Source organism: Apodemus sylvaticus, chromosome 14, assembly GCF_947179515.1.
Source record: "Apodemus sylvaticus chromosome 14, mApoSyl1.1, whole genome shotgun sequence".
NCBI lineage: Eukaryota > Metazoa > Chordata > Mammalia > Rodentia > Muridae > Apodemus > Apodemus sylvaticus.
In genome coordinates, this window is record NC_067485.1 from 33,256,643 (window position 1) to 33,278,788 (window position 22,146).

Consider the following 22,146-nt stretch of genomic DNA (forward strand, 5'->3'; position numbering starts at 1 on the left):
AAGACAAATATTTGGACAAACTTCTGATTACAGCAAAAAAGATGAAGAAAATACAGATGAAAAGGGATCTAGAGCTGGCAAGATGGCTCAACCAAGCCTGGTGACCTGAATTTGGCATGTGGAACATGATAGAAGGAGAGAACCAATTTCTGCAGGTTGTCCTGTGACTTCTGCATTAAGTTAAGGTTTCTTTTGCTGTGAAAAAAACACCATGGCCAAGGCAACTAATAAAAGAAAGCATTTAATTGGGCTTGTGGTTTTAGAGAATTAGAGTCCATGATGGCAGAACAAAGGTAGGGACAGCTGAGAGTTCACATCTTCATACAAAAGCAGGAGGCAAAGAGGCACATTTGGGGATGACTCTAGTCTTGAAACCACAAAACCTGCCACTAATGATACTGCATCCATTACTTCCATTACATACTGCAGCCACACTTCCTAATCTTTCTCAAACAGTTCTACCAACTGGAGACTAAATAGTCAACATATAAGTCTATGGGGCCATCTCATTCAAATCACCACAACTTACACACACACACACACACACACACACACACAGTGGCATGTGTATGCATGCATACACTAAACATTTTAATAAATGAATAAGGGTTTGATGCTATTGAAGAGGAGAAAAGGAATATAAAGTGGAAAGGAATATAAAGAAACTACAGATAGAAGTCATTTGAAGATGACAATTCTCACAGGAAACTGAGTGAAATGTGTTCAAAAAACTATACCACAAAGGCTTGCTAGAAAGTAGCAGGAGAAATTTTAGGGAAACATTAAAGAACTGAAAAATGAGTGAATGACCAGGCAGAACTAATACAGTGCAATAAGATGATTTTTGAAATATCTGATCTAGCTGTATGACACTGAAGACACTCATTGGTGGGCACTGTTAAATACATCTCAGGACACAGCACAACCTGCTCTTTGCACATGCTTCAGGTCTCACTGTGTTGCTTGTCAGCTGTACTCAGAGCACAAAGTGTTACTTTTGGAAGTACCAAGGGGGTGTGCAGTGGATGGGCTCTTCCTTCCAGATGCTCTTCAGCCGCTGGGCCCATGATGCCAGCATCACTTTTCTCTCTTCTTCTGATGAAACATCAAGACCAAAACTGATCTGCGGGGCAAGGACGTTAAATCCACAGAAGTGCAATGTTCCATGCTGAAGCCGTAAAGAAAAGAAATGAGCATAATCACATTCTTTATGTACATTTAGTTAAACTAGTAAATAGGGAAAATGATGTGAATAAGCTTTAGCATATAATGAAACAGTGCTACAAAGTAATCGATAACAGCTCACTTCTGGATAGCTACAGGATAGAGTGTTTCATTAGGAGAACCTGGCAGCTGGAATTATCAGACAGATATTCACTAATGAATCGACCACTAAACATAGTTTTGATAGATTTGGCATATTATGTTATTTTTCCAAATATGCTATTTGCCAAATATGATATATTTGTCAAAATACATTATATATTCAGTACTAAGAGAGGTAATTTTAGCTATGATGTGCTTTTGTAGAAAGCTGTTGACCATACTTGTAAAAACAAATTTTAAGCAGTGTTTGTTATATACCACTTATGTAAAATAATAACTAGTAATAGACATTTTCAATGTAAGGATCTATCTAGGCCATTAGGAAATAAATTACAAGTAATTCTTTCTAGAGGTATAGATTAAGTGGACTTTTAAACTTTGTAAATAATGTTTACCTTATACTATATTTTGTTATAAACTGGGATAAAGTACATGTTTTTTAAAACAAGATTTAAGGTTAGTCAAGGTCATGTGTGAAAATGGCTAGCCTTCAGAGAGTGACACGCACAGACTGTAATTGCCCTTAATGGAGCACCACTAAGCCACTAACTGGAATCATCTTTCAAACCAAGCCTAGTTTCTCCCTAGAAATATCCCACTTGGTCTTTTGAACTATGATTTTAAAAACTCACACACTCATCTAAGCCTTCCCTATCAGGTGGAATTAGAGGTCAAAAAACCCACACATATGTTTTTATATTACTTTCTCTCAGATGTTATGATTTATGGAAATCAGCTGTTAATGATTTCATTTAATGAATCCATAATGAAAATGGATTTCATTTACTGGGGACTGAGCAGTGGCTCAGAGTGAAGAGTACTCAGTGGGTATGGCAGCATTGGACCTGTAACTCCTGTATATGTGGGGAGAGGAACAAAGGCAGGCAGACCCCAGGACTCACTAGCCATCCAGTCAAAGCCAAACCAGCAAGCACCATGGTCAATGAGAGATGTAATCTCAAAAAATAAGGTAGTCAGTCATCAAGGAATTTATTTGAAACTACCTCTAGCATTCACACAGTGCATGCACAGGGAAGTGCGCGCACGCATACACACACACACACACACACACACACACACACACACACACACACACACTTCCATAACACAAATATGAGAGCAAAGAACAAAGACAAGGGATGAACTTAAATATATACTGTCTATATAAAGGAAACTCTTTTGTTTTGGAAAGACACAGTAGGATAATTTCACTAACAAAGAGCTGGCAAACCAGTTAAAAATGCCAGTAGAAATGAGTAAGGGATGTGAACCTAGAAAGAAGAGAGACAAATCTCAATTTTTATTATTTTGAGACAAGGACTCCTGTACCTCAGTCTGGCCTCAAACTTGTGTCGCTGAGGATGACTCTGAACTTCTGATCCTCCTGCCTCTACCCCCCAAGTGGTAACTGTGGGCATGCACTGCCACAACCAGCTTAGAGGGAGCTGGAGCTCAAACTCCTGGCTTTGTGCACTCAGCACTTGCTCCACCACAGACACAGCTTCCTGCAGCTTCTGCCCAAGACGTCTATGTTCACAAAAGCTATCTCTCCAACTATTTTTATTAGATATTTTCTTTATTTACACTTCAAATGTTATACCCTTTCCTGGTTTAATCTCTCCAACTATTAAGTACAAGCTTTCCCCATCACTGGAGCACATCCATTTTCGTTTCAAGGACTCCCTAAGAGTCTTCGCCCTGAAGCCTGCCTCTTGTTCTCTGTCCCTCCTCAGGGAGTTCCAAGCACAGGGGCATCTTAGCCTGCTGGAACTCACTCTGTCATTGCCTCTACCTTCTGTAGAGGGCTATTCTTCAGCTATTCATCTGTCTAGGTTGTTCAGAGGCTCAGGTGAAGCTATCCGTATCACAGGGTCTGTGGTACCTCTCGCCAAGGCTAAGGCGTGGTGCTAGCTTCATAGATGATTGTAAGTCTGGGGAGAGATCGCTAGGCCTTGCTGATGCTCATCACTCATACCCGTATACCTGGTCTCACCTCAGAGCCATCAGTCCCCAGAAAACAGACAGCAGGCTAACTAGGTTTGGTTCAACTTTGGGTCAAACATTATCAGAAGTGGTATGTTTTCCCTCTTAGCCAGCCTTTACACTGGTATCAATTTAAAAAAAATAAAATAAGGACAAAATGTTATTATTTTCTCTATCTAGTCGGGAGTCAGAACGATAAGGAGTGCCAAGCTTACAAGACGTGTGTATGGTCCAGGGTAAGGGGTTGTCCAGTGGGCCAGCAAAGTAGAGAAGGTTCACAAGGCAGGTTTACCTGAAGTGGCCACAGGAAGTACCGGAAATCTCCATTGGCCCCAGCTTTTGTGTACATCTCTGCTGTACCTCCCGTGGTTAAGGAAAGGAGGGCTAATTTACCCTATAGGTAGGGGAGAAAGATAAATGCATCATGTGACTGCAAGAAGAGGAAATTGTGCTCCTGTGGTGTAGTACACAGGTTTATGACAGCCAGAAGGGAGTCTGAGGTCAGGTTCTTTCCAGGGTAGATAGATGTAATCCTCCCATGTCTTATGGGCCCATCTAAAGATGACAAATGATGCCCTAACAGGGATGGGGACAGAGCAGGCAGCAAAGAGACAAGTGAACATCAAACTTCTAACATGCAGGACTTCTAGAGGGAACTAGGTTTCAGAGCCACCCTGAGAACTGAGATACTGACCACAGGGCTGGCTAAAGGAAAGGTGATGGGGCTTACACAGGATGACTGTGCCATGAAGGTCAGCATCTTGATTACCTGGTTCATTTTCATCATATACATTTAATTTATGAAATTATTAAGAATTTAAGGCCATTTGCTTAGCAGAACATTCTCTCAATAAGATATAGATCCTACCAGGTTTCACAGCCTGTCTCCTATAATATAGGAAATGTGTGATTACCAGCCCCCCAGGGTAGGCATATGGACCCAAAGGTGTCAACTGGTATACGATACCAGCCAGACTGTCACAGAGTTGGTACCCTGGCACTGGGGCTGATAATGGTACTGTCCATGTCATTCACCCCTGCTCAGTATCCAGCCCATACTTCCTTTCCTTGTGTGTAGATCACTGTGGATGCATATACCCCTCCACTACTCTGTAAATTAAAAACATGAGGTACTTGTCATCCATAAAGTGTGCTGTGCATAATTAACTGCTTAATGAATATTTACATATCTAATGCAAAAATTCAAACTAGAAATATAAGTTGATAGATGCCCTCACCTTCCTTCCACTGGACATATCTGTAGTGATCCTTATCTCTAGAGCACATACCTTGAGAAAACCAGAGTCATAAAAGCCTGGAATATCGAAGGCAAACCCTTGGCACAGCACCCTATCCATCCAACCTTTTAGGATTGCTGGAACGCTGAACCAGTATAGTGGAAACTGGAGAGGGAAAAAGCAGAGACAGATTATGCCATCTTAGGCAGGGTTCATACATTCGTTCTACTGATCTCTCCTCCAAGGACACCCAGTAGTCAAAGGTAGCCTACAGGATCAGCCTAGTGGGGACACAACATGGGCACAGTGGGGAGAGGGGTAGAGCTGACTATGGTTCTGAGGAAGTGTGCTGGATAGTTTTATGTTAGTTTGATACAAGCTAACGACATCTGAGAGGAGGGAGCCCAATCAAGAAAATGCTTCCATAAGATCAGGATGTAGGCAAGTTTGTAGGGCATTTTTTAAATTAGTGATCAAAGTGGGGAGAGCTCTGATCATGGTGGGTGGTGCCATCCCTGAATTGGTGGTTCTGAGTTCTCTAAGAAAGCATGCGAGCAAGTCACATGGAGCAAGCCAGTTAGCAGCAGCACTCCTCTGTGGCCTTTGCATTAGCTCCTGCCTCAAGATTCTGTCCCTGTTTGAGTTCCTGTCCTGACTTCTTCAGTGATGGTCTATGGATGTGGAAGTATAAGCCAAACAAGCCCTTCCCCCCTCCCTCGATTAGCTTTTGGTCATGGTGTTTCATCACAGCAGTAGTAACCCAGATTAAGATAGGAAGTAAAAACAGAGACTTTGGGTCAGTGAAGTCCTTGCATGATGGACATCTGGGGAGAGCAGAGCTCTCCGGAAGTGCTGCCATGGCCATTCTCATCCAAAGGACTCAGGTTGAGTAGAGCCCTTATATACTGGACCAACCCACCCTTCCTTTTGAGTTTGTCTTGGATTTCAGTCAGTGTAACAACACTTTAGAAGCACTTGCTTATATGACTACCCAGATTGTTATAGGTACATGTTACCTGTACCCTGTCCAGTTCTGGCAGGAGTGGCCATATTGAATTAGGGCTCCTAGAAGTCAGTCTGTTGGTCTAGTTCCTTAAGTAGCAACTTTATCTTCTTGGGACACACACACACATACACATACACACACACAATATGTATGTGTATGTGTATATGTATATATGTATGTGTATATAGTATGTATATAATGTATATATAGTATATATATATATGTATGTGTGAATGTGTATATAGTATGTATATATGTATGTATGTGTATATATATATGTGTATATATGTGTGTGTGTGTGTAAACAAGGTTGTCTTGTTAATGGTCAGGGCACTTAATATAAGAGTTGGTCCAAACTGCCTTGATAAGCAATTGTGCATAGAAATCTGGCTCCAGCTAGTTGGCATGCCTGGGACAGTGACTTTGGGAGGATGAAAGCAGCAATACTGGCACAATTCAGATGATTCTGGGACCACTGGGCCATGGGTACATTTTTTATTCATACTGACTTCAGGAGTGAGGGTTTTGAACAACATTGTCCATAAGGATCTCTTTACTGAAGCAGGTAAGTGTTCTAACTAGAGTTATAACTAGGAAAGGTATTTCAAGTAACTGTGTACATGTCCTAAAACATACTGGTTCCAAATGCAGTGTTCAAGTGTTTATTCATAGGAAGATTCTCTACAACTGAGGAAAAAAAAACCCAAACAAACCTGAAATATCACTAGATCAGCTTCTTTCACCTTTCTCTGCTCTTCAAGTATGTCACTGGTCAGAGCTTTCTTCTTGTAGGCTTCATAGGTTTCTAACCCATAACTGAAGACTTCAGGGTTAGAGAGAGCACCTAGCAAAGAAAAGGCCAAGTTTTCATTTATCGAGGAGTATGCCCAGCTTGCCCCAACCTTTCAAAAACTGCTGTGTGGTCTGAGCTCACCAAAGCCTTAGGAATTTCCTGTGACCTGACTAGAAGCTCAGCCTTGAGATCAGGCCGACAGAGAATGCTGGGAGAACCACACTGGTAAGACTGCTTCCTGTCTTCCAGGAGCTGTGCTCTGCACAGATCACTTATTATATCTCCCCCAACAGCCCATGAGATCACTAAAATTCCTGACTTAGTAGAAAGGAAGCCAAGACTTGTGAGAAGGTAGGTACTTAGTGCCATGTGAGTCCCAGGAAGCAGAAGTGGCCCTGCAGGTGTGGTGGCCTAAGACTGATGTGACCACCCTCCCCATGCATGGCATCAAGACTAGAGTGCAAACTCAAGGCCTCTGAGAGGAATCTCAATGCAAAGTAAATCAGTCCTTTTTATAACTGAAAAATATTGAGCATTTCTTCTCACTCTGCTTTTCTGTGCTTTACAGGGACCCCCTAGAGTGGAATTACATTACAGAAAAAGCTGGGATGTTCTGGAGAGGCTATCAGATGGGGTATGGCCTCCACATTACATTTAGCCCAAGTTTACTTAGGTCCTTTGCACTTACAGTAGTCCTTCAGTATCCAAGGGAACTGGGTCTGACACCTTTCTGCACTTTATATTCTTAGTCCCTGTTCTGCTGTATTATATTTGTTAGAACACTTACCTGCTTCAGTAAAGAGATCCTTATAGACAATGTTATTCAAAACCCTCACTATATTAAATGAATATAGTACTGGCCTTGAACTTGTGGATCAAGCATTCAACTATTATGATATATCCCTAGCCTGGACTGATGTTTGAAAAAATGGGAGAGAGATGGAGAGAAGGCTCTGATTGAGAGTATTTGGTATTCTTCCAGAGGATCAAGGTTTGGTCAGCAACCCATATAAGACAGGTTATGCCAGGCAGTGGTGGCGTATGCCTCTAATCACAGCACTTTGGAGGCAGAGGCAGGCTGATATCTTGAGTTTGAGGCCAGCCTGGTCTACAGAGTGAGTTCTAGGACAGCTAGGGCTATACAGAAAACCCCATCTTGAAACCCTTCCCCCCCCCACCAAAAAAAAAGATAGATTATAATGTTCTGTAATTCAAATCCCAGGAGTTCTGATACCCCATCCCTGCCTTCTCAGACACTGGCATGCCTATGGTACACTTAGAGGCAAGCAAACATAAATACACAAAAATATTAAAAGAAAGATTGGGATGTTACAGACTATATCTGGAGTTGTAGTCTACACAGCTCCCAACTGTATAGACAGTGAATACCTTTTTACCTCTATTAAAGGAAGAGATGGAAATTAGGGGTATTACTAATACTCGAAAAAATTAAGGTAAAATTATTTGCAGATAGTTGGTCACATGTCTGGTTGGTCATGCCCTCATAAAATCAATTAATTCATTACTACCAATATGAAAGTTAGGGTTGGTTGGATACAGACCTATTAAAATCCATGGGATAAGGCATTTCAATAAAGGAAGGCTACTGATTTGTTTGAGTTAATTTTATATCCAGCCACTTTGCTGAAGTTGTTTATCAGCTGTAGAAGTTCTCTGGTAGAACTTTTGGGTTTGCTTATGCATGCTATATCACCTGCAAATAGTGATACCTCTACTTCTTCTTCGCCAATTTCTAACCCCTTGATCTCCTTTTGTTGTCGTATTGTTCTAGCTAGAACTTTGAGTACTATATTGAATAGATAAAGGAAAAGTGGGAAGCCTTGTCTAGTCCCTGATTTTAGTGGGATTCCTTCAAGTATCTCCATTTAATTTAATTGGCTATTGGCTTGCTGTATATTGCTTTTATTATGTTTAGGTATGTGCCTTGAATTCCTGATCTTTCCAAGACTTTAAATGTGAAGGGGTGTTGTTGTACTTTGTCAAAGGCTTTTTTCAGCAGCTAATGAGATGATCATGTGACTTTTTCCTTTGAGTTTGTTTATATAGTGGATTACGTTGATGGATTTTTGTATATTGAACCAACCTTGCATCCCTGTGATAAAGCCTACTTGTTTGTGGTGGATGATGGTCTTGATGTGTTCTTGGATCCAGTTTGCTAGAAATTTATTGGGTATTTTTGGATTGATATTCATAAGCAAAATTGGTCTGAAGTTCTCTTTCTTTGTTGGGTCTTTGTGTGATTTAGGTTAATTATAGCTTCATAAAATGAATTAGGTAGTGTTTCTTCTCTTTCTATGGAGTAGTTTGAGAAGTGTTTGTATTAGCTCTTCTTTTAAGGTATGGTAGAATTCTACACTAAAGCCATCTGGTCCTGGGCATTTTTTGGTTGGGAGGTTTTTAATGACTTCTTCTATTTCCTGAGGGGATATGGGACTGTTTAGATAGTTTACCTGATCTTGATTTAACTTTGGTACATGGTATCTGTCTAGAAAATCATCCACTTCATCTGGATTTTCCAGTTTTGTAGAGTATAGGCTTTTGTAGTAGGATCTGATTTTTAAATTTCCTCAGTTTCTGTTGTTATGTCTCACTTTTCATTTCCAATTTTGTTAATTTGGATACTGTCTCTGTGCCCTTTAGTAGTTTGGCTAGGGGCTTATCTATCTTGTTGATTTTCTCAAAGAACCAGCTCCTGGTTTTGTTGATTCTTTGTATCATTCTCATTGTTTCTATTTGGTTGATTTTGGCCCTGAGTTTGACTATTTCCTGCCATCTACCCCTCTTGGGTGTGTTTGCTTCTTTTTGTAGCCTTCCTTTCTACAAATGATAAAAGGCTGAGAAAGAAAAGAGGGAAACAAAACCCTTCATGGTAGTCACAAATAATATAAAATATCTTGGGGTAACTCTAACCAAATAGGTGAAAGATCTATAGGACAAGAACTTCAAGTCTCTCAAGAAAGAAATAGAAGAAGACCTCAGAAAACAGAGAGATCTCCCATACTCATGGATTGGTAGGATTAAAATAGTAAAAATGGCAATCTTTCCAAAAGCAATCTATAGATTCAATGCAATCCTCATCAAAATTCCAACACAATTCTTTACATAATGGAAAAAGAAATTCTCAATTTCATATGGAAAACCAAAAAAAAAAAAAAAAAAAAAAAAAACAGGATATCAAAAACAATTCTTAACAATAAAAGAACTTCTGGAGTAATTACCATCTCTGACCTCAAGCTGTACTACAGAGAAATAGTGATTAAAAAAAAAAAACCACATGGTATTGGTACAGAGACAGACAGGTCTATCAATAGAGTAGAATTGAAGACCCAGAAATAAACCCACATACTTATGTACACTTGATCTTTGACAAAGAAGCCAAAAATATAAAATGGAAAAAAGAAAGCACCTTCAATAAATGGTGCTGGTCTAACTGGCAGTTGGTATGTAGAAAAAAAAAAAAGAAAATGGATCCATATTTGCCACCATGCACAAAGATCAAGTCCAGGTGGATCAAGGACCTCAACATAAAATCTGATACACTGAATCTAATAGAAGAGAAAGTGGGAAAGAGCCTAGAACTCATTGGCATGGGAGGGATTTCCTAAACAGAACTCCAATAGCTCAGGCTCTAAGATCAAGATTGATAAATGAGACCTCACGAAACTGGAAAGCTTCTGTAAGGCAAAAAACATAGTCAATAGGACAAATCTGCAATCTAGAGTTTGGAAAAAAACTTCACTAATCCTATATCCAGCATAGGGCTAATATCCAAAATCTATAAAGAACTCAAGAAGCTAACCTCCAAAAAACCAAACAACACAATAAAAAAAAGTGGGATATAAAGCTAAACAGAAAGTTCACAGAAGAGGAATCTCAAATGGCTGAGAAGCACTTAAAGAGTCCTTAGTCATCAGGGAAATGCAAATCAAAATGACCGAGATTCTACCTTACACCAATCAGAATGGCTAATATCAAAAACTCAGGTTACAGCATATGCTGGTGAGGATGTGAAGAAAGAGGAACATTCATCTATTGCTTGTGGGATTACAAACTGGTACAGCCACTCTGGATCAATTTGGAGGTTCCTCAGAAAACTGGAAATAGATCTAGCTGAAGACCCAGCTATACCACTCTTGGGCATATGCCCAGAAGATGTACCTACCATACCACAGGGGTATATGCTCCACTATGTTCATAGCAGCCTTATCTGTGATAGCCAGAAGCTGGAAACAACCTAGATGTCCCACAATGGAAGAATGGATACAGCAAATGTGGTTCATTTACACAATGGAATACTATTCAGCTATTAAGAATGAGGACATCATGAGTTCTGCAGGCAAATGGATGGAACTAGAAAATACCATCCTGAGTGAATTAACTCAGACTTAAAAGGACATGCATGATATGTACTCACTAATAAATGTATATTAGCCAAAAGAGTACAGAATACAACCCAGGATACAATCCATAGAACTCAAGAAGGTTTAACAAGCATAAGGGCTCAAGCAAGGTTGCTTCAATCCTACTTGGGAGAGAGAAGAAAGCAATCATGGGAGGCAGACAGAGGGAGGGATCTGGGTGGGAGAGGGTAGGAAAAGGAGAATAGGGGAACATAATCATTGGGAGGGAGACAGGAGAGAAGCCCAGAGATCTAGCAGAATGAATGGAAATATGCAACCTGGGGGAGGGTGGGGGATAAGGGGGACCCTCTAGAATGTGCCAGAGACCTGGGAGGTGAGAGACTCTCAGGACTTAAAGGGAGGGACCTTAGATGAAATGCCCAACAGTTGGGGGAGGGAACCCATAAAGTCCAGGTGCAGTAGAAAGACAAGGCTTCAAGTGGAGAGATGGGTTGCCATCCCACAGTCAAAAATTCTGACCCAGAATTGTTCCTGTCTAAAAGAACTGTAGGGACAAATATGGAGAAGAGACTAAGGGAAAGGCAGTCCAGTGACTGGCCCAACTTAGGATCCATCTCAAGGGGAGGCCCCAAGGCCTGACACTATTACTGATGCTGTGGTGTGCTTACAGACAGGAGCCTAGCATAGCTGTCCTCTGAGAGGCTCAACAAGCAGCTGACTGAGACAGACACAGATACTTATACCCAACCACTGGACTGAAGTCAGGTCCCTGTGGTTGAATTAGAGAAAGGCAGGAAGAAGCTGAGAAGGGGGACAACCCCATCGGAAGCCTAGCAGTCTCAACTAACCTGGACCCCTGAGATCTCTCAGACACTGAGCAGCCAACCAGGCAGCATACACCAGCTGGTACCGTGCATTCCCCGCCTCCACCCCCCCCCACCCTCCCCCCCCCCGCCTCCCCCCCCCTCCCCCCCCCCCATCGCCTCAACACATATACAGCAGAGAACTGCCTAGTCTGGCCTCACTGGGAGAAGATGCTCCTAAACCTTGAGAGACTTGAGGCCCCAGGAGTGGGAAGGCATAGTGGGGTGGGGGAACATCCTCTTGGAGATGGAAGGGGAGTATGGAAAGGGAGGAGGAGGAACTGTGGGAGAGTGGACTAGGAAGAGGGCAACAACTAGACTGTAAAAACTAAATAAATAAAAGCAATAAAAAAAAGTGTTATGAAAACCTACTCTCATAGAAACTTCCTAAAATATATACATATAAATACATAAAAAAATTTAAATGGACTTACACTATTATGTGGTAACAGGAATAAATAAATACATAAATACATTAATAGCTTAAAAAAAAAACCGTCTCAATAAACCCGAGGAAGGAGGGTCACAGGTAAAGGAGGGAGGGAGGGAATCCAGAGCAAATGAAAGATCACATCATTCTCTTGAAGAGCATGAAGCAGCATCACAGAATTCTCCGAGTTCACCTATATGGTTAATGGGTCCTTAGGAAACAGCACTGAATTTCTTTTTTAATCAGGAATGCTTACTTCAAGATTTTATAGAAAACTAAAGTAAAACAATCACAAAATCTAGGAAGTGACAGTGACCTAGCTTGATCAGATATTAAATTCTATGTACATACACACACATATATATATGTATATATATCTATCTAGATATAGGTATAGATATAAATAGGTATTATTCTGTGTGTTGATTCTCAGCAAACAGTTCCTGGAAGATTTTACCTCAGTGATGCTGGTTTCTTCTTAATTACTACTAATTTCTCATCTCTAGCTAACCAGCATCTATATCACTGTGGTGGTTTGAAATAGATTGGTGCCCACAGGCTCATATATTTGAATACTTAGTCATCAGCTGGTGGACTGGGAAAGATAAAGAGATGTAGCCTTGTGGAGGAGGTGTGTCACTGGGAATGGGCTTTGAGGTTTTAAAAGCCCACACCAGATCCATTGTCTTACTTCTTACCTGAAGATCAGGATGTAGCTCTGAGCTACTTTTTTAGTACCATGCCTGCCTGCATGCCACCACACTCCCTGCCATGATGATAACAGTCTAACCCTCTGAAATTGTAAGCAAGGCGCCAATGAAATACTTTAAGAGTTGCTTTAGTCATGGTGTCTCTTCACAGCAATCGAACAGTGACTCAGACACACCCAGCAAAATAAATATTTCACTTCATGGTTCTGGTCATTTGTTAATCACAGCTGACTCTTCAGCCCCAGGTGATTAGAACCACAGAACCTTAATTCAAAATAGTAAACATGCAATGGCCTCTACAGTCTTTAAGTAACTCTCAAACTTCCCTCTTCAATTTCACAAGTCAGGTCTTTATCATTTGCATTTCTCTTAACATTCTTTTCCTCCAAGCTCCAACAGAATACATCCGCCAAGCTTTTCTCACTCAAACTCAATGGATTTTTTTCAACCAAAGTTCCAAAGTCCTTCCACAGTTCTCCCCAAAGCAACAAGTTTAGGTCTGTCCCAGCAATACCCATTCCTGCTACCAAATTCTGTCTTATGGTAACTGTTGCTGCGATGAAACACCATAGCCAAAGCAACTTGAGGAGCAAAGGGTTAAAAGGTTTATACTTCCACTTCACTATTCATCATTGGAGGAAATCAACACAGCAACTCAAACAGGGCAGGAATCTGGAGGCAGGAGCTGAAGTAGAGGCCATGGAGGGGTGCTGTTCACTGGCTTGTTCCTTCTGGCTTGCTCAGCTCAGCTTTTTTACAGAACCCAGGACCACCAGCTTGGGGCAGCCCAACCCACTGTGGTCTGAGCCCTCCCCTCAATCACTAAATTAAAAAAATGCCCTACGGCTTGCCTATGGTCTGATTTTACAGAGGCACTTTCTTAATCTACATTCCCTCCTCTCCAATGAGTCTAGCTTGTTTCAAGTTGCCATAAAACTAGCCAGCAGAGAGTAGGAAAATTTTCTGAGGGGCATCTCAGGAGATCCTATCTGTAGCAGCTTACAGGTATGAAAGAGAAAACGGACTAGAATATTTTTTCCTTGAGAAGATTATGCCTCTGGGCAACCTGATTATAATAGAAATAAATCCTAGGAAGCCCTTTCCCCAGAATTAGTTTCATTGTGCTCAGGCTCCTTAGAAGCCAGTGCAGCAGTGATGCAAATGGATCCAGTCACTGACCTAGAACTGCAAGTCCAAATAAATCTACCCCCCCCCCAAGCTGGTTATGTTCGGTGTTCTGTGAAAGGTGAAGAAGCCACAGTTAAATATTGCTGACATTTTAAAAAACTATAAAACACAGAAAGCTTTAAGACAGATGGTTTATTGCTGGACTCACCAGTGATATCGTTCCTTGTGGCCCTTGGCTCAAAGTTCATGGCATATAAATCAGACACAGTGACTGTGCATCCCTGTTTGCCCAGTTCCTCAACAGCCACTTTCTTCAGGGACCCATTGAAGGACTTGGGTTCTTGGTGTGCGTAGACGATGAGCACTTTCTTACCTGTCAAAGGGAATGTATGGTTCATTTGAAAAGCAAATCCTTTTTGCCAAAGCCCAGTGCAGACTAGGGTAAAATTGATGTGTAGGCACATCACTGCATTGCACCAAAGAACTCAGCAGCCTTTTAAATGGGTGATATAATAATGACTATTTCAGTGCTGTTATAGGGCACTGTGTCCAGATTTACTAATAATACAAGTTGAGTAGCTTGTATTTTTTAAGTGTTTGGGACCAGGAATGAATTTGGATTTTTTTCAGACTTTGAAATGTCTGTGTAGTCTTTGTCAGTCCACACCCCGAATTTGAAAGTTCAAAATTGTGAGTGCTCAAGAACCCAAGCATTTTGATTCTAGAGATTTGGTAATCGTGTGCTCAGAACTGTATTTCTGTATTAAGATAGTCAACCTTTCCTCATAATACAATGAACCAAGCCATGTCTCTTTAGAAAACATACAGCAAAATTCTTTTAAAAGCCTGTTCCATTTTGAATAGCCTCTATGACAGTTTTCAGCCTTGCTTTATAACAGAAAACAAAATAAAACACAATAGGAATTAATCTCTTGGGTCTCCATTGGCAGTGAGCAATGATGACACACTTCAGACTAGTGTGTCTCTTTCCATCTCCCCCAGGTCCATGGACCTGACACTGAAATAAAATAGGATGAACCGGACCCTGGTCCCTTGTGGGAGACAAGGCCATGTGGGACCAAGTTTTTGGTGGTGACATTGAGATAAGAAGATTCTAAGAACAGGTCATGAAGGCACAGTTTCTATCATGAACAAGCATGAGGACTTAGATTTGGATCCCGGCATGCATCAAAAAGCCAAAGATGTCAGCACATGTCTGTAACCCTATAATCTGGTGGGGGATAAAGACAAGAGAATATCGTGAGTTCAGTCAGTCTAGGTCAGTCAGTCTAGGTCAGTGTGCTCTAGACTCTATTACAGACCCTGTATTTACAAAATAAGGTTGAAGGGGATGGAGAGATGGCCCAGTGACTGCTATTCTAGAGGACCTGTGTTCAATTCTCAGTATCCACATGGCAGCTCACAACCAAACCATCTGAAACTGTAGTTGCAGAAGATGCCCTCTTCTGACCTCTGTGAGTGCCAGACATGCATGTGGAACACAGACATACATGCAAACACATACATAATAAAATAATTTTAAAGACTTAGGTAGAATTAGTGAAGAAGGCAATTCCAATGTCAAGCCTTCTCATGTGCTGACGCAGGCAAGTGCACCTATATATGCACTCTTGTGTGTATGTGTGCATGTGAATGTGAGTATACCAATGTACACATGTGTATAGAGCCCAGAGGTTTGAATCAGGTGTTTTCTTCGGTGGCTTTTTTTTTTTTTTTTTGACAGTCTCTCACTGAACTGATTTGGCTAGACTGGCTAGCCAAGAGCCCCAATGCCTCTGTCTGCATGCTGGGTTATAGACGAGCACTCCTATGCCTGGATTTGTGAGGGTACTAGGGATCTGAACTTAGATCTCATGTGTGCTTGGCAAGCATGTTACAGACAATCTGTCTGATGCTAAGATTTGATCTGAACTTTCTAGTCGAGGACTCTGAATAGAAAACATTTCTTGAAGCAAACACATTCAGGGCATTCAACTGAATGTAAAGGTTGAATTAAGTATGAAGTTTTATTTCATTTTCTAATGTTCCAATGCTAAAAGGACTTTCCAAGACAAAGCTTTCCAAGAGAATGAATATAAATGAAATACTTGTATCAATCAATGTTTCTCAAGTGTACCCAGTCATGGCTGCAGCTGTAAATGGTAGAGATGTTTCTAGTTATCATAATTGGTGGTGGAAGGAGTACTTCTGCCATCTAATGAGTACCACTTCAGAAAATGTGTCAAATATGCTATAAGATAGTACCCCATAACTGATCCGACCTCAAACTTCATTAATACTGAGGGTGAAAAATCCAAAGCCAGGTACAAGGGAATAATATAGCTATGTGGAGTGCTTGTCTGACATGTACAAATAAACACTGCAAAAGTAAAGAAAATATGTATCAAATACACATTATAACATTCACAGTAAGGTAAATCTACATGTTCTAAAAATGAAAGAAGCCAGTGTTATATATTACTGATTAAAAAATGACTTGTAAAATTATATGTATCTGTAATGTGTATGTGTGTGTGTATATATGTAAAATAAATAGGCATAAAAGCAAAGCAAAGAAGCCCTGGAGGTGTGGCTCAGAGACAGGTATGTGGTTCTGACAAATGTGGCGCTGGGTTTGTTCCCCAGTACTGTGAAGGGAGGGAAAAGGTAAAGATGGAATCAAACCTTGGCCAAAAAGAGAAGCTAGTTTCCTCACTGTTCTTATTGAATACTTTTTGTCTCTAGAATTGTTTCTGGACAAAAGCAGGATAGGCATGTGGCCCACTTTGATGGAGGTTCAAATGGACAGAGTAAGTAAAAAGTACCAAAAAAGTTAATTACATACAGTGACTCATGGGTTCACATGCACTTCTATGTTGTTTAGAATTTTTAATAGCAAATGATACCATTTCTGACTAAATGTCTAATGTCCCCATAACTAGTCATTACCTGCCATTTGGAGGAGGAGATGGATTCTCTGATTTGGTATAACAGCCAAAAGTTTCAGGTACTGTCACTCTCCTTGGCTATTGTAACACTCTGGAAGAAATAAAGGGAAGAACAGAAGACAGAGTTGAGGTCAGGAATCCAACTGTAGGCATCACAATGGCTGCTTCACAAACACATCTGAACAACAGCTTTTCAGAGGATGAGGAAACCTCTCTGGAGAAGTGGGTTTCCTGGTATAAACCACACACAATGTCAAACCAATGTTTTTCTGTGTTTTTGTTTTTTTTTTTTTTTTGGAGAACTTGAACTTTCCATGCAGGAGCTATAGAGGAGCTCCTAGGAAATGAGCCACAGACAAACATCTGAGTGGTGCCTGCTCAGCCAGCCTTTCTGCATCCCAAGGTTTCACTTTTAGCTAGGAAGCAAGGCTCCTAAGACAAAGGGCATTGGGGACATCAAGAGGTGTCTGGGCCTTTCCCTCAGCTGTAAATAAGGCATGCTTCAGTCTTCCATCTAGAGCAGTGGTTCTCAACCTTCCTGATGCTGTCACCCTTTGTTGTGGTGACCCCCAATCATAAATTATTTTCATTGCTACTGTTATGTAAAAATCTGATATGCAGGATAATCTTTTAATGTGACTCCTGTGAAAGGGTCCTTTGACCCCAGACGGGTTGTGGCCCACAGGTTGAGAAGCACTGCTCTGGAGTCACAGGGTGGCCCAGAATAGTAAGAAAGATGGCACATATACATGTGGCTGTAATATAACATGATTCTAGAAGACCTTGGATTTAGCATGTGCAAGCAAGCCTTATGGTTTTGTCTCCAGCACACTTCCCTTCAGTATATGATTTTGGATAAAATGTGTTTCCTAATGGGCTTCAAACACAAGGAAGCTCTCTTCGTTAGGGTTTTACTGTTGTGAAACCATAACCAAGACACCATAACCGAGGCAACTCTTAGAAGGACAGCATTTAATCGGAGCTGGCTTACAGGTTCAGGGGTTCAGTTCATTATCATCAAGGCGGGAACATGGCAGTATCCAGACAGGTGTGATGCAGGCAGAAATGAAGAGTATTACATCTTGTTCTGAAGTCAAACAGGAGAAAACTAGTTTCCAGGGAGCTAGGATGGGGGTCTTAAAGCCCACGCCCTCAGTGACACACCTGCTCCAACAAGGCCACAATGGTGCCACGCCCTGGACCAAGCATATATAAACCATCACAGAGGCTCATGTCATCACTGTCTTGGCTAGCCATCTCCAGACAGCTTTCTGGAGGCAGGATGTGTTGGTTTGAATGAGAAATATGTCTCTGGTATTGGAACCTTTGGTTCCCGTTTGGTGATGCTGTTTGGAGAGATTATGGGGACATACAGCCTTGCTGGAGGAAACGTATCACTGGGGGCAGGATTTGAGATTATATGGACTTACTCCACTTCCCAGCCCCTCTCTCCTCTTCCTGCTTGTGAAGTCTCAGGTCCCTGCTCCTGTCATCGGGGCTGCTGCTAGCTGCCATGCTTCCCTGCCTCGATGGACTGTTGTTCCTCTAAAACCATAAGCCAAAATCGACTCTTCTACAAGTCACTTTTGGTCACAGTATTTTATCACAGCATCAGAAAAGTAATATACAATATTTCCTGCTATTAACAAGAAAGAAAAAACACAACCAAACACCCAGATAAAAGTATTGACTTTTATGAAAAACCAAACAATCCAATTCAGACTTTTCTCCAAAGTTATACGAATGAACTTAATAAGCATGCGAAAAGGCATATTAATTATTAGAGAAATACTATGGCTAAGATGAAAATAGATTCCGAGGTTGCTGGACTACTTGAGACATGAGATTTTGAGACAATCCTATTTGTTTACTTATGCAAGGAATGGACATTAAGACTAGGGGAAAGATTAGCAAAAGTAGAACAAAGTTCCACTCTTGGTTCACGATGCATGTTTACAGAGCAGATCAAAAGTTTCATCTCTCTAGCAGAGCACTAATCAGATGACTTTTTCATATCTTAGTCACTAAACATTATATAGGCACCACAAATCCACATTTCCTCTGCCTGCCCCGTTACAGAAAGGGTGGTGAAACAGAGACAACGAGTAAAATGGTGACACTGAGCTAGCCATGCAAAAACCTGGAGCAAGAGAGAGAGAACAGGAGAGTAAGCTGTCAGGCAGTCAGGTGAGGATCCGGTGGAAACTGACCTGGAAGGGTTCAAGAAACAGCAAGAAAAGGTTATTTACCTGGGCTCTGGTTTGAAGTGAGTGGCTGTTGATATAGCTGGGGACCCTGAGTAGTGGGGGTGACTAAATAGGGCAGAGTAAAGATTTTATGCTAAGAATAACAGAGGACCTTAGGCAGCTAGCCCCAAGGTTGATACACCTTTTCGAAGGTTCCCAGGGCCACTGCAGATGAGCAAAACACATCCTGAGATTCCCACAAGTGGGAATTCCCAGAGCGCCTTAGTTGGGCTTTTATTGCAGTGCCTCACCAGCCCATCTGAGCTACTCAGCCCAGTTTTACACAATTGTAGTAAACTGAGTGTGGCTGGCTGGATGCATCGGGGCTGAAATTTCCTCTTACTCAACTCTCACAGAATAAGACATGGGAACATAGAGATAATCTCCTGATGTAGACTCTTCACTCTCAAAATCTCCTTAGGTGGAAATTGCAAGTTACCCGGGGTTTTGTGTTGTTGTTTTTGTTTGTTTGTGTGTGTGTGTGTGTGTGTGGTTGTTAACCTACAAGCCACATAAAATGAGCCACATGATATGTAGAGCTAAACATAATTTTGTCCTAACATGTAGCACTTATTTTGATATTTTCACTCTATCACATCCCATGCCTCTTTCTACACAGGCAGGCTATATGGTGGTCATTCTAACAGCCTACATTTTATCCGACAGTGACATCAATGCCTGCCTGTTTTCTGTGCTCACTTAGATTGTCTTTTTCTAGACTGCACTTGCTTGCTCGCTCACGCTCTTCTTCCCTCCCCCCGCCCCGCCCCCGCCCCGCCCCGCCCCGCCCCCTTGGAGGCATCTAAGATTCACAAAAGTTCAGTATTCTGTATCTTTCTGGCTGAGATTTCCAGAAGTTACAGGTTACTAAAACCCATAGTTTCACATTAAGGTTACAGAAGCTGATACTTGTTCTGAGCCAGAGTTCGTGAAGGCAGAGTAAACTGCAGTTGCTTAAGGTTCCAGGGAAAGGGAAGGCACCCTGTACAAACTTTGCTCTCTGCTCTCTTCGATTTTTACCCTTTCATAAAAAATATGCAGAGACCCACAACTGCTCACTATACGGGAGTGGGCTGATGAAATGCAACCGTTCTTGTTAAGCAGGATCTGGACCCAATGTGGACGCGTCTGCTGATACTTAAGGAAAGGCTCGAGGTGCGAGGAACCTTGGGAATATCGGTCCACAGTTTAAAACGCAAACTAAAAACCGGAAGGGACCTCCTTAGTCCCGCATTTCCCCCAATCCCCAAAGTTGCTTACAGAAAGGACGCGCATGCCCCAGGGAAGCAGTGAACAGACTCTCACCTCTGCCTCCTGGAGGAAACACTACACACAGCGCCACACTGCGACAACGACAGAGTCCAGGGCAGGAATGCCTATAGCGTGCCTGCAGGTACTGAGGCTGCGCACTGGGTCCGCTCCCAGCCCCGCCCACACACTGACCTCTGGCTGCTTTTTGGCAATAACCGCCCACAACTCCCTCTAGTTCCCGTCAGTGCTGAGTCATTGGACTTCAATCTTCCCTCCCCTCGAGTCTCCTTGTCCGGTTCTTGCCCCGCGCTGGGCTCCAGTGGTTGTGGGCAAAAACAGTTTCTCTCCTTGCTGATGGCCTCTAGCAGGAAGCCTGAACTGGGAGGTGGGTAGAGGTGCCTTCCCGCCTTGTACTTTATCTTTCACAGGCACTACAGTTATCCTGATAAAGCAGCACAAAAATGCCCACGGTGTACTACTAGGCAATCAAAAAAGAAATGAGTAGTGAATGCATCAGGCTCCAGTCTTAAGGGAATTTCCCATAGTAAGAGCATTCAATCCCAAAAGGTTATATACTTCATGATTCTCTTTCCTGAAAGAGCAAATTACAGAATAGGGAATCAGAGTAGTGGTTGCAAAGATTTAGGAGTTAAAAAACCAGTATTTGTGTCGAGGGATGCATTCTTTGCCTGCCCTATCAGTGTCATGCCATGGTAAGACACTCTTGTCAGATGTCCTCACTGGAAGAAACTGTGAAATGGACATATAGATCAAAATAAAATAGTTAATTAAAACAAAATGTTGCAAGACCTCCCTTAAAAGCTGGAAAGTCTTGGGGCCAGTGCTGTACATAGTTGGAGAAGCTGGAGAAAGGAGCTGGTGGGAGTTTTAGGTGAAAAATTGTGTGTGTGTGTGTGTGTGTGTGTGTGTGTGTGTTTGTGTGTGTATACACGCGCACTCGCGCACGCGCACGCGCGCGCTTGCTGTTGGCTTTCTGGCTTTCTACTCACAGGGACATCTTACCAATTCAAGGAATGGTGGTGTGACTGATCTCTCTGCTACCATTTTCCTTATATTAAAAGATAGAATATGGCATTTTTACTGCACTCCCCAGCATGATCAGGGCTGCCAGTGAACCCTGACCTGGAGATAATCTACATTTTCTTTTCTCTTTTTAAACATTTATTCTTTAATGTTTACAGTCTTTTTGTTTACAGCCTAGGCTTTATCCCCCTCCCTGTCCACCCTCTAACTGTTCCATATCTCATACCTCTCTCCCCTTCCCAAACTCTGTCTCCAAGAGGATGTCCCCATCCCACCCCCATCCCACCAGACCTTTCCATTCCCTGGGGCCTCAAGTCTCTTGATGGTTAGGTGCATCTTCTCTAACTGAGTCCAGACCCAGCAGTCCTCTGCTGGATATGTGTTGGCCTCCTATTATCTGCTGGTGTATGCTGCCTGGTTGGTGGCCCAGGGTCTGAGAGATCCCGGGACTCCAAGTTAGTTGAGACTTCTGGTCTTCCTATAGGATCGCCCTCCTCCTCAGCTTCTTCCTGCTTTTCCCTAATTCGACCACAGGGGTCCCTGACTTCAGACCAATGGTTGGCTGTAAATATCTGCATCTGACTCTTTTGGCTGCATGTTGGGTCTTTTAGAGGGCAGTCATGCTAGGCTCCTGTTTGTAAGCACACCATAGCCTCAGTAATAGTGTCAGGCCTTGGGGCCTCCCCTTGAGCTGGATCCCAGTTTGGGCCTGCCACTGGACCCCCTCTTCCTTAGGCTCTTCCTCCACTTTTGTCTCTGCAGTTACATTTTCTAATAGAGCCGCAGGTGTAGACGCCA

General features: G+C 42.1%; 1 protein-coding gene across 2 annotated transcripts; it reads right to left on the reverse strand.

The window, feature by feature from the left end:
• Positions 1-225: 225 nt before the first annotated feature.
• On the reverse strand, positions 226-20,485 carry Nqo2 (N-ribosyldihydronicotinamide:quinone reductase 2). 2 transcript variants are annotated; one of them, XM_052156823.1, is made up of 7 exons: positions 20,359-20,485; positions 16,809-16,898; positions 14,068-14,232; positions 6,267-6,397; positions 4,599-4,712; positions 3,602-3,703; positions 226-1,168 (listed from the first exon to the last, which is right to left on the reverse strand). In XM_052156823.1, exons 2-7 carry the CDS (start codon positions 16,813-16,815, stop codon positions 992-994), a joined length of 696 nt encoding a protein of 231 aa, XP_052012783.1. In that variant the 5' UTR covers positions 16,816-16,898; positions 20,359-20,485; the 3' UTR covers positions 226-991. The 2 variants fall into 2 exon arrangements, with proteins under 2 accessions (XP_052012783.1, XP_052012784.1); XM_052156824.1 differs by lacking the exon at positions 20,359-20,485 and adding an exon at positions 17,799-17,900.
• Positions 20,486-22,146: the final 1,661 nt, after the last annotated feature.

Excerpts from the sequence above, each read along its gene's own strand:
- Nqo2 (XM_052156823.1), bottom strand. Across the intron at positions 4,713-6,266 it reads CTGATCTAGTGATATTTCAG|TTTCCACTATACTGGTTCAG; the intron begins GTTTGTTTGGGT and ends TTCCCTCTCCAG. Across the intron at positions 1,169-3,601 it reads ACTTCCTGTGGCCACTTCAG|CATGGAACATTGCACTTCTG; the intron begins GTAAACCTGCCT and ends TTACGGCTTCAG.